The sequence below is a fragment of the Chelonia mydas genome, chromosome 2 (genome assembly GCF_015237465.2).
Source record: "Chelonia mydas isolate rCheMyd1 chromosome 2, rCheMyd1.pri.v2, whole genome shotgun sequence".
NCBI classification, from domain to species: domain Eukaryota; kingdom Metazoa; phylum Chordata; order Testudines; family Cheloniidae; genus Chelonia; species Chelonia mydas.
The window spans coordinates 82833650-82856025 of NC_057850.1; the positions used below are offsets into that span (position 1 = coordinate 82833650).

Sequence of the window (22376 nt, forward strand, 5' to 3'; positions counted from 1 at the left end):
TTAAGTCTGCTTCATGCTTTCAAGCCATATCTTTTAGTGTAGACATAGACCATATGGCCTCACTCTCTGTGAGCCAACTATTAGGACAACCAGTTTGCTCCTAGTATAGGCAAAGAAGTGAGAGACTCCTCCCAGAAGACTATGCTCTAAGAAGTTGGCTCCAGGCGATGTGTGAGTCAAGTGTTGTTACAATATTGGTGGCTGTCCTAGAAATGACTCATGGAAACAATGTGAGCTGAGCGCTCAGGGAAACCCAGTTGGCAGGCAAGCTCCCTTAAAAAAAAAAAAAAAAGCTTTGTCTAGTGATAGTGCTGCTGCTGACTTATCCAGAGAAGCCAGGCAGCTTGGAAATATAACATGAGGGAGATCTTCAGTCTAACAGAAAACATCAGTTGAGCCTGTTATGTGCCAGTTTCAAGGCAGGCTGGAAAGAATCCGAGAATAAAACATACAAGACAAAGATTTATAAGTGCTAGCATCTGTCATTCTATGGATGGGCAGACACATGAGGACCTCTCAAGAATACTAGGACTATTGAGATAGCATCATATATAAAGACAGTCAAAGCATAATACCCAGATCATTGAGAACAAACAAGAATTTGTCAGCGCTATTCTAGAACTGAAGCCTGTATCCGGAAAGACAGATTCAACATAGTGGCCAAACATGACGAAGGATTTCTGAGTCCTGGTGAGCAGATGTGATACATGTGGGGAAATGCAGACCAAGCAGCTAAAAGACAACAAACAATATTGCCCAACAGACCTTGGAGCAAAGTAGGAATGGACCTTTTCACCAAACACAACCTCATTTCTGGGCACTAGATGAACCACTGTAGCAGCCACCATAGACAAAGCAGCAACATGGTATCCCGAACTGTATAGATTCAGACAGACCACAAGTTACTTTTACTGAGTTTGTGCAACTTACCTTGGAATAGGAATTTAGTCACATCACAGCATTGACTGTTTTTAAAAAAGTGCAAAAAGCCAAAGCAAATATATGGCTAGCAATTCTTGAGTGGAGAAACACTCCCACAGACTGCATTAATAGTAGCCCAGTACCATGCTTTATGTTAAGATGCTTGTGTATCATGGTGTCTAGCCCCAGCCTTACTACAGCAAGCAGTAATGAAAGAAATTGACTAGAGGACAGTGAAATATGCAGTCCACGGAAACTTGATCAGCAGGACACAGATGGACCAAGAGAGAACAGAACAGACTCAAAACACCACACTGCCACAGGAACCAAATGCAAGTCAGTCTCGTGTCATCACAAGTCAGACGCACACTCACTCCAAAATCAAATCACCCACAAGGTATGCACCAGACTTTACAAAGCATGAAAGAACAATCTTTAAAAAATTAAGTAGGAATAAAAACCAGTTGGTGTTGTGTTAAGTTATATGATATATGCTTTAAGAGTGTATAATATTAAATATTAAGCAGTTATAGTATTTATCTCAAACGAGGGATTTTACAATAGACAGCTTTCAATAAGGGGCATTATTGTATGATAGTGCATAGAGTAATGTCTAAGAAGAGTGTAAGTGGAGGGAAAGTAAAGCTTAACATTGCACTGTCTAGCCTCTCTTTTTAGCCTTGGAAAGAGAATATGTGCAGCACAGCCAGCAGAAGTGTAGTGGGTTTTTTTATTTTACAACAGACTGCTTTGCTATTCACCTTTGGCTTTTCCATCACAGTTTCCACCTGGCTCTTGCCTGGGATTTAGGCCATCTCTGAGTCATCCAGTTTGAAATATTGGTCTGGGTTTTGTGGAGGTCTTAGCTACAAGCATAGAAATATTGCAGATGCAGTTTTTAGCTAGCCAGTCAGTTCAGCTGGTGCTTCTGCTCAGATGGCTCATCCTCCTCCTCACAGATCTCTTTGATGCAGGTGCAGAACAGTGTTCCCACACCAGAGCTGAGGAAAGAGACTCTTGATTCAGAGAGGGCAATCTGACAAACTTCAGTAATGATACAGCCTTGGATAGGCCTGCTTTTTCAAGGTAAAAAATTGCACTGAGTGCATACCTTTTTGGAACTTGTGTTCTTTCCAAACCCAGCAGCACCACAGCTAGTCTTTCTGTCAACTTCTTCCATTGCCATGGGTGCTCCGAGACATTAGGAGATGCAAAGTCTAACAAAGGGTCTACGCACACTGAACTACAGGGTTTGCCATTCTAGTCCAGATGTTTGTCCATCTTGTCTGGAATCCTGTATCTAGAAGGGGGACAGATTATTTCTGCCACTTTCAGTAAATATTGTTGGCAATCCCATGTTTAATGCTACTTGTGGCCATGTAAGAGACAGCAAATCTGTTACTTTAAGTTGCCACATATGCTATCCCCAGGCAGATAGTGGGTAGAGTACAGCAGGAAGTGGCACCATATGTGCTGTAGCAGAGCCCCCACTCCAGTAGTTTTGAGGTGGTCTGGGGGCCCAGCTATAGAGCTCTGTACAAGAGGAAATTGTGTTTGATGTTTAAGTGGTGGGAAGGGCACACATTATTCATTTATACTGCGAAGAGTCAAAGGCACAACTATTTGTCTAGTGAGTATTTCTGTACACAATGCACTACTGTCCCATATTAAAGTTACTGAATCAGATGGATTATCATGAATAGAGTAAAAAAGCTGGTTGGATAAAAGTAACTCATAGGAAATAGCAAGTGACTAGAACAAGTAAACTTCCCTAGTAGACTGTAAGTGACACGTGATCTATATTAGTACCTCACATTTACTTTTATCAGTACAGGTAACAGAATTGAATAATATCAGCAACCTTACAGTAACTGTGTATCATTAATCAGCCCCTGGAAGTATTCTAAAGGAACATTTGCTTTTCTTCCTGATGATTTTTTTTTTAAATAGGTATTTTCATTAGATAAACCTGATTCCATTTAAAATATGAAATGCTGGTTTACATACATCCTTATTTAGTACTTTGGCAATCTATTATAAGAGCCAATGAGAATTTCATTCTTTAAAAAGAATAAAGAGAAAAAACCTCTTTAGTTTAAGTTTGTTTATTGTGGCAACATTGTTTTGAACATCAATAAACATTGCACCAAAGTGTAGGTTATTTACCTAAAGACAGTCCAGTCTTTACAAAGACCACTGTACTGGCATATTCACAGAGTTGATAATTTAACACTAACTTATTAGTGATTGTGTAGTTTAACAATCAACTATTTCACATGTTCTCAATTAATAATGAAATAGAAAGTATTAAGAGTTCTGCTGACCCTCACCCGAAAAACAAACCAAAATGCAGCTTTCATCTGGAGATAATTAACACTTTAAAAAAAAAGGTGAAGCAGAGTTTCATCCTACTTAGCAGGATTTAACATAGGAAACAAAACATTGAGGCAAAAGTGACAATTCAAAATCATCTAAAATTCACTAGACACTTTTAATGTTTCATAATGAAGTTGTAATTCAGTTTCTTATTTTTAAACTCCTCCTTCAAATGTCGAGGAGTCTATTTCTAGGAGACCTGAATACAATGTCAAATGCATCTTTTTACCCATTTGGCTTACAATTGCCAGAAGTTATGTAATTTAGTTGATTTAAGTGTTAAGACTTTTCCAGTTGAAGACTTTATGTTCTAGAGACAGTATAATGATGTCACGAGGCTAAGAACACATGATCCAGCATCACACCTGCACTTCTATACTCAAAAAAGATTAAAAGCCCAACATTTTTGAAGTACAAGCTTAAACACACAAAAGTAAAAAAGAAATCCAGAAATGTTTACCTCTATACATACAAGTGACTAAGTTATGATCTTTAATCACTATAGAAATGGGCAGTGTCCAATGGACTGACCAGATCTGAACTGCAGTGTTCCTTTTTTATCCGCAGATAAATACTGTGGAAGTTTATGGTGTCAAACACTGTTCCAATGCAAAGGGGATCTGCATCTTCAACAACAGTCTTAAAAGAGGTGTGCGTGTGTGTACACACACTTAAAAGCTCCTCTCTTTCACAGAAAGAATGAATTAATTTGTGCTGATCTGAAATAGGCTTAGCACAAACATTGTTTTCAAACCATCTATTTCCACTAAGGTAAAATAAAGGAAGCAGACTAATGTGTAATTCTGATCTATCCACTTCATACTGTAGAACTGTCAAATGGTAGGTTTTCGCTAATGAGATGTCTTTTCTAGAATCTGTTTGGAATACTGGACATTTTACCTCCCTGTGTATGTAAGTAATGGTCTGCATAGAACACCCAAGTTCAGTCCCCAAAATGGATTCTAAAGAAATATCATCCTATCTGAGTAGGGCTCCAAATGCAAGTTGGTTTCAAATAAACTCATTTGCTTAACAGGAAGACTCAAGAACACTTTTGCATTGTATCAAAACCTATATAGCAGAATTGTAACCATCACAAACAGAGTGGAAGGGCAGCATATTTATTCAGCAGCTTTTTGGAAATTCCAAATGCCAAAAATTCATCCCAAAATTGCAACACAACCCAAGTGCTCACATTAATTTAAACTACTGGTGCTTAAAGGAGACATTTTACCCTATTCAGTTTGTTGTTTAAAACAGGTTTTATGTTGATTTTACCCTGTCCCCACCATAAAGTGCACAGAATTCATCACTGCATGTGTCAAACTGTAGACATCATGAAAACCTAGGTTAAGAGAAAACTAGCCAAGAAAGATAATGAGCTAAAAGCGCTGAAGGAAATTCTGACTACCACAGAAGAACTAATCTAGGAGATACAGGTCCGTTCCTTTTGTGGAAAGATTGCTTCATTACTGAGGGGAAATTTTTTCACTTAATAGCCTGTATCTCATTGATTTTCAAAGCAACTTATGAAAATTTTACCCTTTGTGAAATGGCTTTCCCTATTAGAAAAAAAACCAAGAAAAGAAATAAAAACAGATACCGACCGGGCTTTTAAAGACTGGGGTTTATAAGCCTTTGCTCAGTGCAGTGATCTATAAAATAGGCCACATTCGGTTCTGATCTGAACCTGTGAAATAAACCAGCAATAGCATTTGCAGCCCACTGCTTCCATTATAGACAAAGACTGTGGCTCTTGATTGAGTAATCCTGGTATAAAATTATGGCTGCTGCAAATACTAACTTATAAAACAACATCTTTAGACATTTGTTCGTATCATGAAAGAAATGTAGTCCCCTCTACTTAACCACTAAGTAGACTTGGGGAATGGCCAACTTTTCTGTGGAAATGATTATTAGCATACCATGAAATCCATATACTCTAATGAGGCTGCCATTTAAATCATTTGTTTATATGGCACAGAAAAGTTCACACTGATGTAACTTGCTTTTTCCTTTCCTTCACCGCAGCCTTCATGAAAGAGCCAGGTCCCCTTTGCGACTTCATCTCCTTGCTTGTAATTCCAGTTGCTGCAAGCTATTCATTAATAACAACCTACTTCAAATGATATTCAGTGAATCTGTTTTTCAGTTGGCTGGAGCTAGCTCCTGTTGTGTTAGAACCTCACAGGGAGAATTCTCAGACTGACAAAGGAAATAAAAGATTCCATCTAAAAATCTACCAAATCTGCTGTTTTCACTGACAGCCTCAGGTCAACATCCTCACTTCCACTCTGCACCTCTAAGAATCTGCACAGCACAGAATCTCACTCCAGCTTTATGCTATACCCTTCTTAAGAAGGGTGCTGTACAAACTAAAAGGAAAAAACTCTGCCTGCAGTCTTCACTGGGTATCCAAAAAGTTAGTGAAAGCAAACTGCTTTTGGAGTTGGTAAGTATTAGGCCTGTGAGGCAATTAGCATAATACAGTAGGTTATAGGAGCTGGTCTGAAACCAAGGAATAGCCACACAGTAATGCTCGTCATTTACCTGACAACTCCGCTGGCTCTGCTCCGCTACACAGCATTCAGAACACGCAGACCTTGCACCAGGGGGCTCACTGCCGTACTGTACTTCCTTCAACAACTGAAAACCCTTAACCCAGAATTCTGGGAAGGCCTGCAGTAGATTCCATTACAAAAATTAAATACATAATTTTCTTCAATGACAACTCCCTGAATATAATCTTTACATGCTTTTTACTCGCCTACACACTGTGCACACACATATGCATTTCAATGGGGTAAAGAAATGCCAACTTCTCAGCTATTACAGTAAAGCTTTTTCTCAATTTTCTCTGAATTGAAAATTGACATGGAAGGTTGCAGCTTGGGAATAACAAAAGTCATTCAAGAATCAAAAGGCATACTGGAACTTCTCAAGACAGCTTGATTTAAAATAAGGACGTTAAGTAATAAGCTCATAAAATGGTCAAATCACTGTAAGTTTAGAAAAATGTAAGAGGCAGAGTTAACAAGTGGCACCGTGCTGCACAAGCACAGCCTCTACTTTGAATATACACTAGACTGTACACGTCACAATACTATTTACATTTAAGGAGGGACTTTACATCTTCCGTTTCTGTCAGGTGGTTAACACTGAAGACATTTTCTATATTTTGTTTATGAGGAATGGAGCCATAGTTGTTTCAGACAGTTACTCCTTTTTAAAATGGCCTAATGACCAATTTGAAAATTAGTCTGTAACGGCTATAACATGGCTGATAGTCTATTTGGCAGCTTCCATGCACGTTTTGGCTTATTTTTTAAAAAAATATTAAGGAGACTAATATAAAAAAAGTCTGTATTGAAGGTAAGTTTTGTATCTACGGAAAGGCATAGACGCAGCGAAAACGCCACCTCTGTGTTGTCATCTAGTGACTCAGTACTCCTGCTGTCATATAGGCTGATCTCAAATGCCTTAAAAAGTCAAGTAAAGGACAAAGTCAGAGCTACAGAAACTTTGCATTTTGTTTGTTTGTGTCAAACCCGTAGACTTAAGTATTGTCTTAAGTAAGACTCATGGTACCAATGTATAAATTAGCATCTCCAGAAAAGTTCTCTCTTCACATTTAAACTGAAGTTGAATGACTGGATATGAAATCCCATCTCCAGGTGAGCAGAGCTGTTCAGGCTAGGTCTTCCATGTTCACCTCAGGAAATGGTTGTCGCCAATAGCAAAAGGAACTGAATTCCGGGCACAGAAAAGCAGAACTCTGTTCTTTATTGAGCAGTGGGAACACATATTCCACAAGCTCACTTAGCCTGAAATACCTACATTAGAAAAAGAAGAGGGTTATTTCACAGTCTAGTCACTGTTCTATTGTTGCACAACTTTAGAAATGTAATTCCAAAAGCCAAGAGTCAAAGAGGCAGTGTTCCTCCAAAAGCTATTTTCCACTTTACATTTTAGTTTACATTTTCTTTCTGAATAAATTTCAGTAAATATCTGAGGCTGAAGATTGCTAGTAGGCAGGATTACACACAATTCCTTAAGATTTCATATTACAGCATCACTGTTACAATGATTACTACCTTGCTTGAAGCTCAGCCTCCCTCTCCCCGCCCCCCATACTTCTTCTGACCATTTGAAATAATAAAAGTGGTCTTACGAGGACTTGTTTCCCTTTGTCCGTTCCTGGATCAGTTCACCCTTTGGGTTCACTGTAAATATTCTGCAGTCTGGGACTCCCACTTTCGTGTAGGCATATACATCCTGCAGAAAGCATGAACAATGGTGCAGAAGGAAGTTATTACTCTGCTTTCAGATTCCCTTTTGTGAGTGAGCACTGCTCAATAGAAAAAAAACTTTACAGAAAGAACATGAAGATACATTTAAATGCAGACTGAAGTAATTGAAATTTGGCTCTTCAAAAGTTAAAAAAAGACAACATGCAAAGCATCAGACATATTTAGAAGCCATAAACCTTAGACAGCATAGAAGGGGTTAGAATATACAGCAGCAAATAAGATGAACCTCCAGCCAGAGTCTGGGAAGTAAGATTTGTTCCTAGGCCTTAGGCCACAAACAACAAAATGATTCTGTGGGGGAATATTCCATTTCGGGAATGGAAAAGCAATTCTTTTGGGACCCATCCTTTCCTTGCTAGTTCAGGGCTCAGCACCTATGTGGCTGAAGACAAGACAGGGAGAGGAAAGTGAGAATTGTGGGCAAGAAGGAAGTTTCTGCATTGAATTGCTATGGAATTAATAAACTTTGGTTCTCAGAACACCACTGCAGAAACACCAAAGGATGGAATGTTATCATATATTTATTAAAGGCCAGTTTCTGAGAACATTTACATACGAGTAACTTCACTAATACATGTAGTTCCACCAAAGCCAGTAGAACGGTTGCATGAGTGAAGTTATTTCTAAGTGTGTTTGTATGACTGGTCATAAAAAGGAAATGTCATCAGGTGTTTAATAAATTAAAGCTGTTCAATTTCCTTCTTACATTTGTAAAAAGACCAAAAAAACCCCTTATTTCCCTTGCTTCACAAATAAAATTGTTTGGGTGTTTTGACCCTTCAATTAGAAAGGTGCAGACTTACATTGGGCCTGTTTCCAAAAGCAGCATAGAAAGGCTGTTTACTCGGCACAAACAAGTTCTTGATATCATTCAAACACTCGATTTTGAACTTTTCAGGCTTCTTTTCTATCACTTCCCTAGAATAAAATTTGAACACAATCACTGAATTCTAAATCACCATTTCAGAGGGGTAATTCCCCCTATTCAGCTGGTGTTTGCATTCTCACACTACATTGTGTGGCTGAAATTTCAAATGTGCAGATATTGTACCAGCTGTAAAAAAAAAAAAAAAAAAAAAAAAAAATCCACTTGCCCAAAACCAGTAAAACATAACTCGTTTTTTCCTTTACCAGGAATCGCAGTAAAATGCAGATCAACAGATTCTGCGCCTGGGCTGGTAAATTTTAATGCCATACCAAATTCATAACTGTTCTGACAAGGTCTCTGCCACCTCAGAGGATCATTTAAGCAGATCAGGAAAAATGGCAAGTGAGGATATGTAGGAACACATTCGGTCTACTTTCAGACCTGCTCCCACTGCAGACAATGACAGTTTTACCAGTGACTAGTGGAGGCAGAACTGGGGGCACTGCTGGCTGCAACTTATTGTGTCAGTTCATTTTTATTTTACTTTTCTTAAGACTGTATTACTTTTACCTTAATTAGCTATCATCAGTGACAAGTGATTAGTCTATTGAAGTTTCCAGCAGTGATTGTCTCAGATATTTAGATAACCCAGAAATGTTCAGCCTTCTAGATTTGTTCTTGATACTAAGTAATATTAATCATTGGATTCTTGTCACAATGTAGAATTCCCAAGGTTCTAATACCACTCAGTGTGTGAAAAGATGGGAAATCCAGATTAGCTTGTGGAAGTTCAACTCTGCAGTTCTTGCAGCCATACTTCTCTGGACAGAATTTTACTGATACGTACAGAACCTTATGTTAAGTATCAGTCACAGGATGGGAGGAACAGGAGTGGACAAACACCTCCTTTACCGGGCAGATATTTTACCTGCTATAACAGCTTTTAATACATGCATATGACCACAAATGTTACATTGCAAATTAAACATTTTGGAATCAGCAAATGGTTTCAGGGGGTCATAATAAAGCCATGGGCCCTCTTCAGTTTGCAGGGGTAAAAATAAAAATAATGGCATAATGATAGTTCATAAAGCAACCATTTCACTCAGTTTCTCAAACCTTTTCTATTTACCTCCTCCCACTCCCTTGCCTCCTTAGTACAAATAAAACTGCCAATACCTATGTGCTTACCTATGAAAGGCCGAGAACAAGCTGCTGGGGGACAATAATAGGGGGCCTCTGGGTAGGATTGTTCCTTTGTCATTCACCCAATGTAAGTACCCTCTTGTCATATCTGCCATTCCAATGGCACGAGCAGAGCAATACAGAAACTTGTAGCCATTCCTAAGGAAGAATATTCTGCTTAATTTATATTCCAGCTAAAGAAATTTTTTGCTAAGATCAGCACTGTATTATGGTAGTGCCTAGAAGCACCAATCAGGGCAGTAACCTCATTGTACACTCAGGAGGAAGAGGAGGTTGTGCCTACTTTGAAGAGTCCATAATAATTTAAAGACTCAAAAAGCAAGCCTAATAGTGAAGGGGAAAGTAGAGCAGGTACTAAGTACTAAGATCACACTGTTACAGGTTAGATTTATGCACAACTGGTGGTTCTGTGTAATTGGCAAAAAATAATAATTGTAAACAAACCTATATCCAACTCTCATTCAACCCCCCACTATTAGTTATAGCAATTATTTAAACGTGCATTTAAATATCCAGAAATGCAGATAAGGACTCCATTTCTGGATATTAAAAGGTTCTGCTGTTGATTGTAGGCAAAAATATTTAGTTACAGAATGTCACGTCAGAATTGCTGAACAATGAGTTTTCAGTAAATCTCTAAAAATGCTCCTGCAGACTCTCCAGGCACATCTATTCATATGAAAAAAAGCTTCAGTTGAGCATGTTCACAGTGTTGGTTTTGTGTGTGCAAGTGGATGCAAGTGCATTTTTAGAGGCCTGATGAAATCTGACCCACAATACTAAGATTGCTGCTTCCAATGCATAAGACATTGAAATTCTGCCCAACTCCCATTGACAGTAATGAGCATGAAAAGGCAACATTTGGCCCTCTGCATTATATCTGAGGTCAGCATGAAGGTTTCAAGGCCTCAAATCTAATCTGTCAAGGCAATGATTCTAAACTTCAGTTTAGAAAAACTGTATTGAAAATAAGTTATTTGAAAATATCCCCAATTACTCATCTTGTATCCCTCACGCACAATACTAAATGCAGCTAAATACTATTCCCAGGCCTGTTGGTGAATAGTGGTGCCATCAACATGTTTTTGAAAAGTATTTGCCACACAAAGGACCAAATCAGGAAGCAAAAAGATATCTGTTAACTTAAAAAATCTAAACAATTTAAAAGATTACTAGACTCTATGCTTTTTAAAAAACTGACCATTTTTAAGAAGCAGCATTAATTACTGTACACGTAGAGTTCAGTAACTTACATGTATAAAATTATGCAAGATATAAATAGCTGAAAGCACACAGTTTAGGCCCAACACTTACATTTCAAATAACTTTTACAAAATAGTTAAGTGCTTTCATGATTCTTTTAAAGTATAACAGACACTGCAATCTGAAGAACACTGCTACAATTCTGCTTCCCAACCAGCATAACAGTGAAGAATGTCTTTAGAATTTCTGTTATAAAACTACAATTTTTAAAACTAAAATCTGACTCTATTCTTTGGAAATACAATGAAAAAAACCAGATTACCAGGGAAAGTGGTAGTTGATGGGCAAAGCAATAGCACGTGTTTTAGAAAGTTCTGTTAATGTAAAATGATTTAGTTTGTAGCAGACAATTTATTTTTCATTATTTAGGTTATGAATAGGTGGTCTAAATCAAACTCAGTTAATCTGATTCATGTTAATTTTGTTAGTCAGTAATCCCAAATACCCAGATACTTCAAAGTAAGATACATACTCATTGATGGAATGGTAGAGTTTTGCAATGCCTTGATGGGTCCAGTCCTTGCCAAGCTGTGGGAGAATTTGCCCTAAGGCATCAGACCTAAAAACAAGAACCATCAGAACTAAGTATACAAGGAGAGATTTTGCATTAAAAATAAAAATACATGTCACTGAATTTGTTTTGCAACAAATATATGTGGAAGATTCAAAGAATCTCTGTGCAACAGATTCTAGAGGTTACAGCAAAGTTTTGGTAGCTTGTCTGGATTGAGCCATTAGTGAGCCCACTATGCAACAACAAGTCACTACACTCAGTCTCAAGCTACCCACTAAACTGGAGGGAAAAAACCCAGGATATCACTGAAAGACAATGGTGCTACATTTATATTATTCTTTTAAAACTCTCATCATAGATCACTGTAAGTAAAAGTACAAATTACAGTCAAACACCACTGAAGAATACTGTAATCAGCAATCTTTCATTGGGATTCTCTCTATGATGTAAACTTAGAGGATAGGCTGGCTTCAAGCTCCCTTTGAATCACTCTTTATAAGCTCTTCAAAGGCGGGTGCTATAAACAACAGTGAAACATATCATAACAAATTTAAATAAAAGCAAAAATGATGTAATGGTACTTGCTTTGTTATTGTTCCATCAATATCAGAGATGATGATTTTGTCATTCCAGTTCCAGAGGTATATTGTTCCTGCACAACGGCAAGTACCTTGGTATTGGGTTGTAATACTAAACACAACATCATTTGGACCATCTCTCAGCTTCAATTTTGCCTTCAAAATGAACCAAAACTATTAAAGTGTTTTGCATAGTTAAGAGTTTTAGCAAAAGAGCTATAGGAAATGTCGTGGGTGCTCATACACATCTACTTGTGTAATCAGATTAAATATGATTTGTAATTATGTATTTATTGCATCCTCAAATTAAAGCCATTTCACAAAATCCAATGTTAACTTGGTGCACTATCCAGATACAACAACCCTCCCTCTTGCCTACCAAAAGAAACAATCCTGGTAATTTCTCAACTTTCTCCCTCTGCTAGTAAAGGAACCTATCCTCGATTTTATTTTAGCATTATTCTACATCAGCAATTGTCTTCTGGTGAAAAGAATTAAAAAAACCAATGTATATCTCCTTCCTGAAATATCCTTGCTATTCTTTACTACTGAATTAACTTTTATTGATGCAAATAGACAAGATTCGCAAAGATACCATTTCTAGAGCATCTAATTATATCTAAGTAGATGAAAAGGAACTAATTATGCAAGGCCATCTGTAATATCTATATTTAGAATTCCTGAGCCATCTTTTATTAATACTAATATGTGCCTCTTCCTCATCTAGAGAGAGAATTTTTTTCCCCCCTCGTGTACACTAGCAAAAATGGGACCAGGATTCAACACTGGTGGAGCTCCACTGATAGAATCTGTAGTGTTTTTTTTACCACAGTGTCATCTAAATTCTGTTCAGAATAAGCCTGGACAGAACAATAATAAAGATACCAGAGGCCTGGCTGCATTCCAGCTTCCACTCCTGCAACTGTGGTGAAGTGACACCCCGAATAAGTTACGGGTCCTCACTTTTGCCACTGTGGATGCAGCCTTTAGGTGATGTTATCCTTTCCTACTTATATAGGTCACTTTCAAAAAGGGACAGAAATGGAAATTAAATTCTTGCCTTGGTGAGAAAGAATGATCAAATATTTTGGACTATTAGGGCATCTAAAATGAGTTAAAATTTAAGAATCACGTTCAGAATTGGACAGGACTCCTGCACACTGCTTCAAATATGTGCAACTGGACAGTTATAGGAGTCAATGGCATGGGAACTATAAGAGGGTGTACAATATAACACCTTATTTAGCAAGGTCCTAATATAGTGGTTTGACTATTTTCTGCAGAAAAAATATGGACTACAATTACCAGGATTATATTTGCTAGATGATTTTTCACCGTAACACAGAACTACGAAGTCTTTTTAAAAAGACTGCAGCATTCCTACATAGTACAAGGAAGCAGAGGTCCTTTAAATCCAGTCGTTCCTTGTCCAAAGTGCTAAATATAGGACCCCATATAAGTGATTCTGGTCCTACTTTATTTTTATTGGAAACTTTAGTGAAAAACTCAGTATGAAAAAAAACAGAACACTTATCAGAGTTGCAACATGCAAAAATATACCACTTACTATTTGGTCTGAAGACAATCTAAGTGACTTCTTATAAGAGATAGTGTTCCCATGGCTTGGAAGTTCCACTGGGACAGAATCTATTTTTAGGGATTCTTTCAGCTCTTGTGACCCTTCATCACTAGAAGAATCATCTTCTGTCCGCCTAATATGACATCAACCAAAATAAAAGTAAGCTGTAGAAAATGTTTTTGTATTGGCTTAAAACTCATGTCTTCTCATATGTGCAAGACCAATTTTAAGTATCAAGATTTTCTGCTTGTATCAAGAATTTGCCATGGCCTTGAGAAAATCAGCTCTTGAGGTGTACAGATTTAATCTAGGATTGAATGTGTATTTTGAAGAAAAAAAAATGCCCACACCATCTTAATCTGGCTAAACCACACTACGATGGGAAACTCCACTACAGATTACTGAGGTTTGTGTGTTACCATGTGTCAAACCAGGGCTAGTGTATGCTAGTAGGGTGGGGAAGACACGTCTTGTAACATCCTGGTATTGGTGAAGCCTTGAAACAATGCTATTTACATTGGAACTGACTCAGGTTGGGTAGGGACATGAGACCAGTTTGTCACTACTGCTGTGCTATTGAACTAGGTACACCATAGATGAAGAGGGATATTGGACAAGTGGTGGTACTTTATAATAATTCTTAATGACAGCTCTCTGAGACCAAAAATTAAAGGTGGGCTAATAAATTACACAATTTAGAGGCTAACCTCTAAAGATTACCCTGTATGTTTTTATTTCTCTGCCAATTAATCTGAAGTTTCAGGATTTAAAATAACTGGAGTTACATTTAAGTTTCCTGGGGTATTCCTACCACCATGGCACACTTAGATACTTTCTTAAACCTTACTCTCACCCCTTCTTAAAATCTTGGAGAGGCAAGGGGAACAAAACATTATGGGGACTTATTTTTAACAGCCAGCACTAGACAGAAAGAAGTTTTGTGCTGGTTACTACTAGTCCCCAGCTATGTTCTTGGGTGACTCACTCACTACATTCAATACTATTTTTATTCTTTTGATTCTTGTATGTTCCCCAAAAAGAGGGCATATTGTGCAAATCATTCAATGAACATTAGGATTTTATAAGAAGAAACCAACAGACACCATACACCTACATATTCTCATATGATTTAAGGAGTTAATATGCATTGCTAGTGCCTAAACTGGTTACTGCCAAACAGTTTCTTGTGGAAGTGTTGGCTGAAACGATCAGTTTTTGTTTAGTAGCTCAGAGGAAAGGTTTCTTCTCACAGTAAATCCTCACTGAATTCTTCAAAAATCATGACACTATTGAGCCTGCAAACGAATCTTCAGACAGGAACACACCTGCTATTAACTTGTTCTTTTGTAGTTGCTGGCAGGTCATTTGTTCTTTGTGCCTCAGACTTCCCCTCCTTTGCCTCTGGTAGCTAAGATAGCACAAGAATCAAGAACATACCAACATTTTAGGCATCCGCACTGACAAGAACTAATTTAAATTTCAGGCATAACCAAATAGCTATCATATAAGCAGTAAATTTGCTACTCTATCCGTATGAGATACTCAAATTTGCTCATTACAGGGACTACTTCATAAGAGATTCTTTCATAGACCATTTCTCCTCAAAATATTTAATTTTGTAGGCAAACAGGAAGGACTCTGCAAACCATATACTAACTAACGTAAATAATGCTCTAATCAGGCACTTTCTGGTGCACCATCTATGATCCAAATCTTGCAACCAAGTCACTTATGACAGTCTTAAAAAAGAAAAAGGATAAAATCAGTACAAGACTTGATCCTAGCAGGCAAATATTCCTATAATAGAAATTGCTATTAAAATGTATAGCCTTTTCAGTAGCACTTGAGACCATGAATGGGTTTGGGGACAGCCATCTTTAGAAATGGACCTCTCCAAGCTTGGTGTTGTGGCATGTGTGCAGGAGAGCACGATGGAAATTGGCACTGCTACAGACCATTTTGTAGTAATCAAGACTCTCGATCCAACATATTTTAGAAACATTAAATTCACTAAAAATAAACTCTAATAAGTGTTGAAGTTAAAGAAATGCATGTTCAAAGTACTGGAAGAAAGCTTAAATCAACCTAAAATAGCTAGTCAAAATTAGAGTGCTGTAATTATGTAAGGGGCAGACTGACAGAACACTGCCCATTTTTCTATTTCCCTTTTATTTGCATAGGAGGTCCCAAAATACACTGCAACTTCTTTGAAAAGTAGTTTTGAAGACAATTGATGGTTTGCAGTGAGGACCCTGAAATAAAGGCTATGTAAAAATGGCCCCACAGTGGGAATTACTGGGTGTGAATTGCAGCGTACTGTGCTGTAACTCCTTCATATGGATGCTGGCATGAACTAAAAGGAATCCAGCATCACAAACTACGTAATTTAACTTGTGCCAACAGCATCCACACAGTGGAGTTACAGTGTAGCATGCTAGCACGTGCTGCAAGTCACACCCCCGTAATCCAAACTGCAGAGCATTTAAACAAGCCCCAAGATCCTTCAATCCAAATTTGTTGTGTTTAGTTGGTAATGTTACTAGTGATATTTTAGTCTCTAAACCTCAAAAGAAGTTTAAATAGTTACATAATATTGATGAATAATTGAACATGCAGTTTTACAGCACTGACTGCCAAAGATCTGATCAGCACATGTTGTCTGATGCATTTAAGAGCAAAATTTCACATCTGATTTTGATTCACATAACCATTAAAAGATAAAATAGGCTTCAATTACTTGTTTAGTCATGCTGTCCCTCTTGCGCCAGAACCACCATCTTCCAGATTTCTTGGGCATCTTGTCTTTAACCCAAGACTCTACTGTAGCCTGAAAATGTTTAGTTTAGTTATATATATATATATATACACATACATATATATACACATACACACACACACACACACATATTAAAATTATAGTTCTGTATTACCGTATGTACAAGTTGCATTAAAGTATAAGTTTGTGTTAGTTTACCTTGGGCAAACTTTTCTGGAACACCTGCAAGCTGAGAATCATGGGAGCAGCCAATGCCCAGTTATAGTACCTGGTTTAAGGAGATAGTTTTGATGAGAAGCTACAATAAGGACTGGATTCAGCAGAAATAACTGATTAGCGTGCAACATGCTCTTTGCTTGGTAAAAATAAAGTTTGATTTTTGTTGTAGGCTGCTCATAAAAACATGCAACTAATGTTTGCTTCAAGCCAAATAGTTTTCCTAATGCACACTGTTTACTGTTAGTGACAAATGCTGCAAGATCTTGCTTTAGAAAATGCAAATCTGACTTTAATCTGCAATTCAAAGGCATGTTGCATGAGCAAAAGATCACAAATACAAAATACATATGGAAATACAAGTTAGAACTGGAACTGAAAGATACAGTATCTTTAAAATGTATTACTAAAAGGAAAGCTATATGAAATGTAAACATTTTATAATAATGGGAAATTACCTGTTGTAAATCCGTATAACTAGATTAGGATTGTCTATGAGTCCTGGATTTTCAGCAAATTCATTGTAAGTAATAATATGTTCCATGAATTTTTCTGCAATACAAGGACATTTTATCAATTCAGTTAAATATTAACTATTTTTGCCTCCTCTTTTTGAGATTGCCTTCAGTAAATCTATTGTCTTGTATACAAACTAATAAATCCTTTTCCTTGAGTTTTTAATTACCTTTGCTGACTTTTTAACATCAGCCAAAAGAGATGCTGAAAATGGTCCACGTCATAGGTGAAAAACGTGAAAGCTACCCTGAACAATTCCTCAATTGCAGAAGGGCCTCACCTTCCAGACCCCCACTCCACCAGTCACAGTAACGAGAAGTAAAGTAGTACAGGAGGGAGACTGATTTACTTTTTATTTTTAAAAAATGAAAATTTAAGTGTATCAAATCATGAAATCTACACATTGAAACTATAAGTAACAATTGTTTTGTGCGTGCCAACAAGTACCCATTACTTAGAATAGTTTTTGACAGCAACTATGCAGTCTTACAGAAATTCAATGTTACTCAGTTATGTTCTCCCTGCAGTGCACTAACCCCCCCTTTCCCCGCCCCACATGAGGAAGATTTTTTTTAAATATAGCTTTTTATAATTCAAGTCTGATTTTTATACCTTATACAAATCACATCATCAAAATATACATTCAAAATGTGTATCAATCTTGGACTTAATTTTTTTTTTATAAAGCTCCCTTTGTCTGCTGGAGAGGAATATTTATGGCAAAACTTGAATATTGAATAAAACACATGCTAAAATTTAAATATCCCATTATGTTCAGGAAATAAGTGTCATTTAAGGAGAAAAGAGTAAGAAGCATGTATGGTTAACTTTCACTTTCTACAGAGTGTGAATAATCGAGCAGGAAAGTCTAGAGACAAAACCAACGTGACATGAAAAGATCAGGATAAGGAAATATTTGGGAGGGAAAAGGAAGATGAATCTTCACTTCTAAAGCAGGATAGTCCAAGGTGATGACATTTGCCATCCTACACCTCTTGCTGAGCAAGAGATTAAAAAGAAGAAAGTCTATCAAGCAATGGGATACAAACACAATTTTAAAGCTTTATACAATGGCAAAGCAAGCAACGCAGAGGGAGCCAGTACCAAATATGGTCAGACATTTCACACATGGTGGTCAGACACACGTGGTCAGACATTTCATACATGGGGTGCAGCAGAAGGAGAGAAATAGCTGTCAGGAAGACAGGAGCTTTTCTTGTCTAGTTTTGGACTGATCCGCCCATAATATAAATGCACATCATCTATCCTTTGCAAATGTTTGAGAGTTTTATACTGTATATATGATTCCACAATAGTCGATTTACCCAAAGCATATAAAATACAAGCATGTTTTCAGCTCTCTCATGCTTCCCCACGTAGATCAAAATTAAAAACTAACAGCTTCATATGTCAGTCTTCTAAAGTAAGAGTATAGCAACCTTAAGTAACTTCATTAGGCTGTACTCAATTCATATTTCTGCCTTAATTTGACTTAGTTTCTTACATACCTTTAGAGATCTCTCCATTTTCACTTAGACCTCCACAGACAGAAAGCGTGACATCAGGCAAGTCCATAGCAGAATCAGACATGCACTCTGTGCCACTGTCAGCAGCAGCACTTCCCACTGACTGTGGTGACTGGGAACCAGAGAGGGTATCTGACTCAGTCCACGGTCTGGAACTTGGATCAGAATCACTAGAGGAAAGGAGTTCACATTTTGTGTATGTAATTCTCTTGCATACACATATGTATGTATTTTAAGTTATATGCAACCACAGTATTACATGCAGCACATGATACAAAACGCAATCCCAGCACTACATATTCTTGTATTTCAAATATATTTTGTTACAAAATTAAAGATTTGTTCTACAATGACCAGATTCTCTTTTCTGAAAAAAGAAAAGGAGGACTTGTGGCACCTTAGAGACTAACAAATTTATTTGAGCATAAGCTTTCATGAGCTACAGCTCACTTCATACGGTTATGCTCAAATAAATGTGTTAGTCTCTAAGGTGCCACAAGTACTCCTTTTATTTTTGCGAATACAGACTAACACGGCTGCTACTCTGAAACCTGTCCTTTCTGAAAAAGGAAATCTGAGTATTTGTGCACCCAGATGTTAACACAAGGTATTTTCTCTCACTAACATTTCCTTTCATCTCACGATTGAAATATTAAAATGGAATGTCATCTGCTCTACCATTACTGACATATTCTTTGGATAGGAATATATTTTGTAATGATCCAGACCAAACAATCCGGCTCTAAGAAATAGACAGAGATTATTTGTCCAATGGTCTGAAAACTGAATACATTCATGGACCTAAAGATCAGTAATGAAATAACTTTAAAAAAAAAAAGAAAAAAAAGAAAAACTCTTGATAATGCTGAAAGACTGAGGACCCCAATTCTCCTCCCATTTACACTGGCATAAATCAGGAATAACTACACTGAAGTCATACTGGAGTTACACTGGTACAAAGCTGGTTTAAATGAGAGCAGAATCTTGGCCTTAGAATGGTCATTTGACTAACTTAGACAAGCACCCATGTTCATGATAATATTTTGGAATGCACTGAAGCACATGCTTGCGTCAGGGCTTCATTATAGTTGACTAAACTATTCCTGCTGAAGTTTTCAGGGTTTATTTGTTTTTAATATTCTGAAAAACTAAAATACACAAAACACGCCAGTACACTGTTACACACAGCATATGGCCTAATGTATTTTATAATGTCAAAAAGTCTCATTCTCCCCTTCTCCCCCCCACCCCCAAACAAAAACAAAACAAAAAAAGCAGCAAAACATTGCCTAATTTTGATTTCCAAAAAGGAAACTAACAGTTACTAAAAGTATTTGAATGTTTAGCAACAGTATAATCCTGATTTCCAGAAGGGAGGGAATGAATGTACTTTAGAAACTATTGTTTAGTTTAGATTTTAAACTATATATTTTTCCAGGATGCTCATAGTGAATTTCTACAACTCACACTGGCAGAGCCAGGACTGAAAGGCTTACTTAACATCTGAAAAGTTGTAGGATACAGACTGCAGGGAGTAGTTTTCAGAAGTCAGTCCGGGGTGGGGTGGGGTGGGGTGGAGGGAGTTTCTTGCCGATTTTAGAACCAAAGTGTAGCTGGATAAGAATGAACCTGTAAGAAAGCTGGACTGCGTACTATTAGCTGACATTGCTTGGTAAATGATTTTTAGATAAAATTGCCTGCTTGTCTTGAATCAGCACACTGTCAGTAGTAGGAAATCTATTAATCAGTAAATATTACCAATTTGTCTTCTTGCTATCTGGATTCAATTAGTATCCAGTTTAGAGAAACAATGCTGCCTTTTTTTTTTTTTTTTTTTTTTTTTTTTTTAAGTGCACCTGCTAACTGACTTGGAGCAATCTCCTTAGCTCAGCCAATTTAGACTCCACTTCTACTCAGACACTGAAATGGATGTGTTTTGGCACTCTAGATATAAATAACTAAGCTCATGATACTCAAAGTAGTTTCTTGACAAGGGAACTAACGCAAATTTACATTTGTATTTCCAGTGTTAGAATGTTAAGTTTTGATTTTATGAAGGCCTCAGTGCCACTCCAACACTGTAAAAATCTGGAGGAGTTTAGATAATTTGGCTATCCTAGATTATGGTTGATACAGTTTAAGACTGGCAACTGTTTAGCACAGGAAGGGAGGAGGAATCTGTTAAAGGGTTTTGTTCTTTTGGAGCTCCCAACTGCAGTTCATGTGGTTAGCAGGCTTTTTGTAAGTGATACGACAGAAAGTAGAGCCTTGAGGCAAAGACAAGCAGACTAATTCTTGTTTGTTCATAAGATGATTGCTGTGCTGCTATGCTCAGAGTTGTCTTCTTTCACTAATTCCCATTTTAAGCAAATTAAAACCTTGATTATTCAGGTTCACTTATCTATAACCCTATTAACTGAGAAGTGTTCCCTGGAGCCTTGGAAAAGAGCAAGGATCAACATCATTGGATAAATGGTTCTCTAAAGGCCAACTCAATGGAGCTCATCCTGTTCCCTCACTTCTTCCAAAACCGGCCGCTTCCCCAGATGAAGGAACTCTACAGTTAGAGGGAGAGGCTTCAGTCCTGCTCCCAAGAACTGCTGCAGTCCTTTTTGCCCCGTCCCCCCTCCACCCTGATCTTCCTCCCACTATTTTCTCTCAGCCAGTTCCCAAGCTATAGAGGAGTTCTGAGCTCAGAGGAATCTTACAGGAAAAGAAAAGCTGAGGGAGATTGAGGAGGAGGACAGGATTACAGGCTCACCTATAGTGACTAGGCTGTAACCACAGCTTCTAAATTTTGGTCATGCATAGATCCTTTGTAGTTTTCGAGCCAGATGGGAAAGGAGGACCAGACCAGCAGTCTAAAAATCTGTGCTCAAGTTAGTGTTCAGGTTCAAAGCCTGCTAGCTGGCTCCCGCAGTTATCTGAAGGTTTTGGATGCCCCTGAAACCTTCAAAATAATCCATGCTTGGCTGTAGCAAAATACCGTTTTAATAAAAAATTATTTTTGTTAGCCTTTATTAAAGGCTTAAGACTCTGGAATATAGTCTCTAAGCAAACTACTGAGTGAGTCAATTATACTGAACAAAATACATGAGAAAATGCTGCACTGATGACAGTCCTGCTTTTGACAAGGGGATAGGCTAGAACAGTTTTTCCATATCACCCCATGTTACCACAGGAAAGCGTCAGGATCCCTCAACATCTAGCTATAAAGAAAAGGAAGGTGGTAGCAATCCCATGAACCCTGTTTGTGATATCCTGGGGGTCATAACCCAGAGGCTGATAACTTGCAGACTTGATGGAAGAAGCCCCCAGTACTGGGCCATGATTCCATGAGTCTGATGGCACAATTGCACCCCACCATAATTTTGAACTCCATCAATTCTGACAAAATTGTAAGTTTGCCCCCAGTATTCCCTCAAGCCCACATTATCAGATCCAATTTAAGAGAACAGGCATTATAGTACACAAGTTTGAAGCAGATATACTAGATGATTTATGACCGTTTGTAAAGCTTGTAGAATTTAGATGTTTCTTTTTTAGGGTCTTCTTCGAAAGACATACTGGAGAGTATCTTAGGAGTTAAAACATTTTAACTAGCTAGAATATGAAAAAGGTTATATATGTTTTCTTACGAAAAAATGCTCAGTTTATATAGTAACACTAAGGATACACATTTCACTCCATGAAAACAGTTATGCCAGTTACAAGGGAAAACAAATGA

At 37.6% G+C, this 22376-nt stretch overlaps 2 protein-coding genes across 5 annotated transcripts in view; one reads left to right on the forward strand and one right to left on the reverse strand.

Moving 5' to 3' along the window:
- EMILIN2 (elastin microfibril interfacer 2) overlaps positions 1-3668 on the forward strand; it is a 59563-nt gene extending 55895 nt beyond the window's left edge. The window contains exon 9 of the mRNA XM_027827226.3: positions 1896-3668. The gene's annotated coding sequence lies outside the window, so the exon portion shown is untranslated. The remainder of the gene's footprint in view (positions 1-1895) is intronic.
- LPIN2 (lipin 2) overlaps positions 3011-22376 on the reverse strand; it is a 69807-nt gene continuing 50441 nt past the window's right edge. For 2 of the 4 annotated variants that reach the window (XM_037892797.2, XM_007064883.4), the window contains exons 9-20: positions 18632-18819; positions 17066-17159; positions 16590-16659; positions 16353-16442; positions 14941-15023; positions 13604-13748; positions 12044-12192; positions 11417-11503; positions 9667-9819; positions 8411-8525; positions 7469-7572; positions 3011-7130 (exon numbers count right to left, since the gene is read on the reverse strand). In XM_037892797.2, coding sequence (XP_037748725.1) covers positions 6986-7130; positions 7469-7572; positions 8411-8525; positions 9667-9819; positions 11417-11503; positions 12044-12192; positions 13604-13748; positions 14941-15023; positions 16353-16442; positions 16590-16659; positions 17066-17159; positions 18632-18819 — 1423 coding nt within the window. In that variant the 3' untranslated portion in view covers positions 3011-6985. The remainder of the gene's footprint in view (positions 7131-7468; positions 7573-8410; positions 8526-9666; positions 9820-11416; positions 11504-12043; positions 12193-13603; positions 13749-14940; positions 15024-16352; positions 16443-16589; positions 16660-17065; positions 17160-18631; positions 18820-22376) is intronic. The other 2 variants (XM_027827228.3, XM_037892798.2) reach the window with 2 other exon arrangements.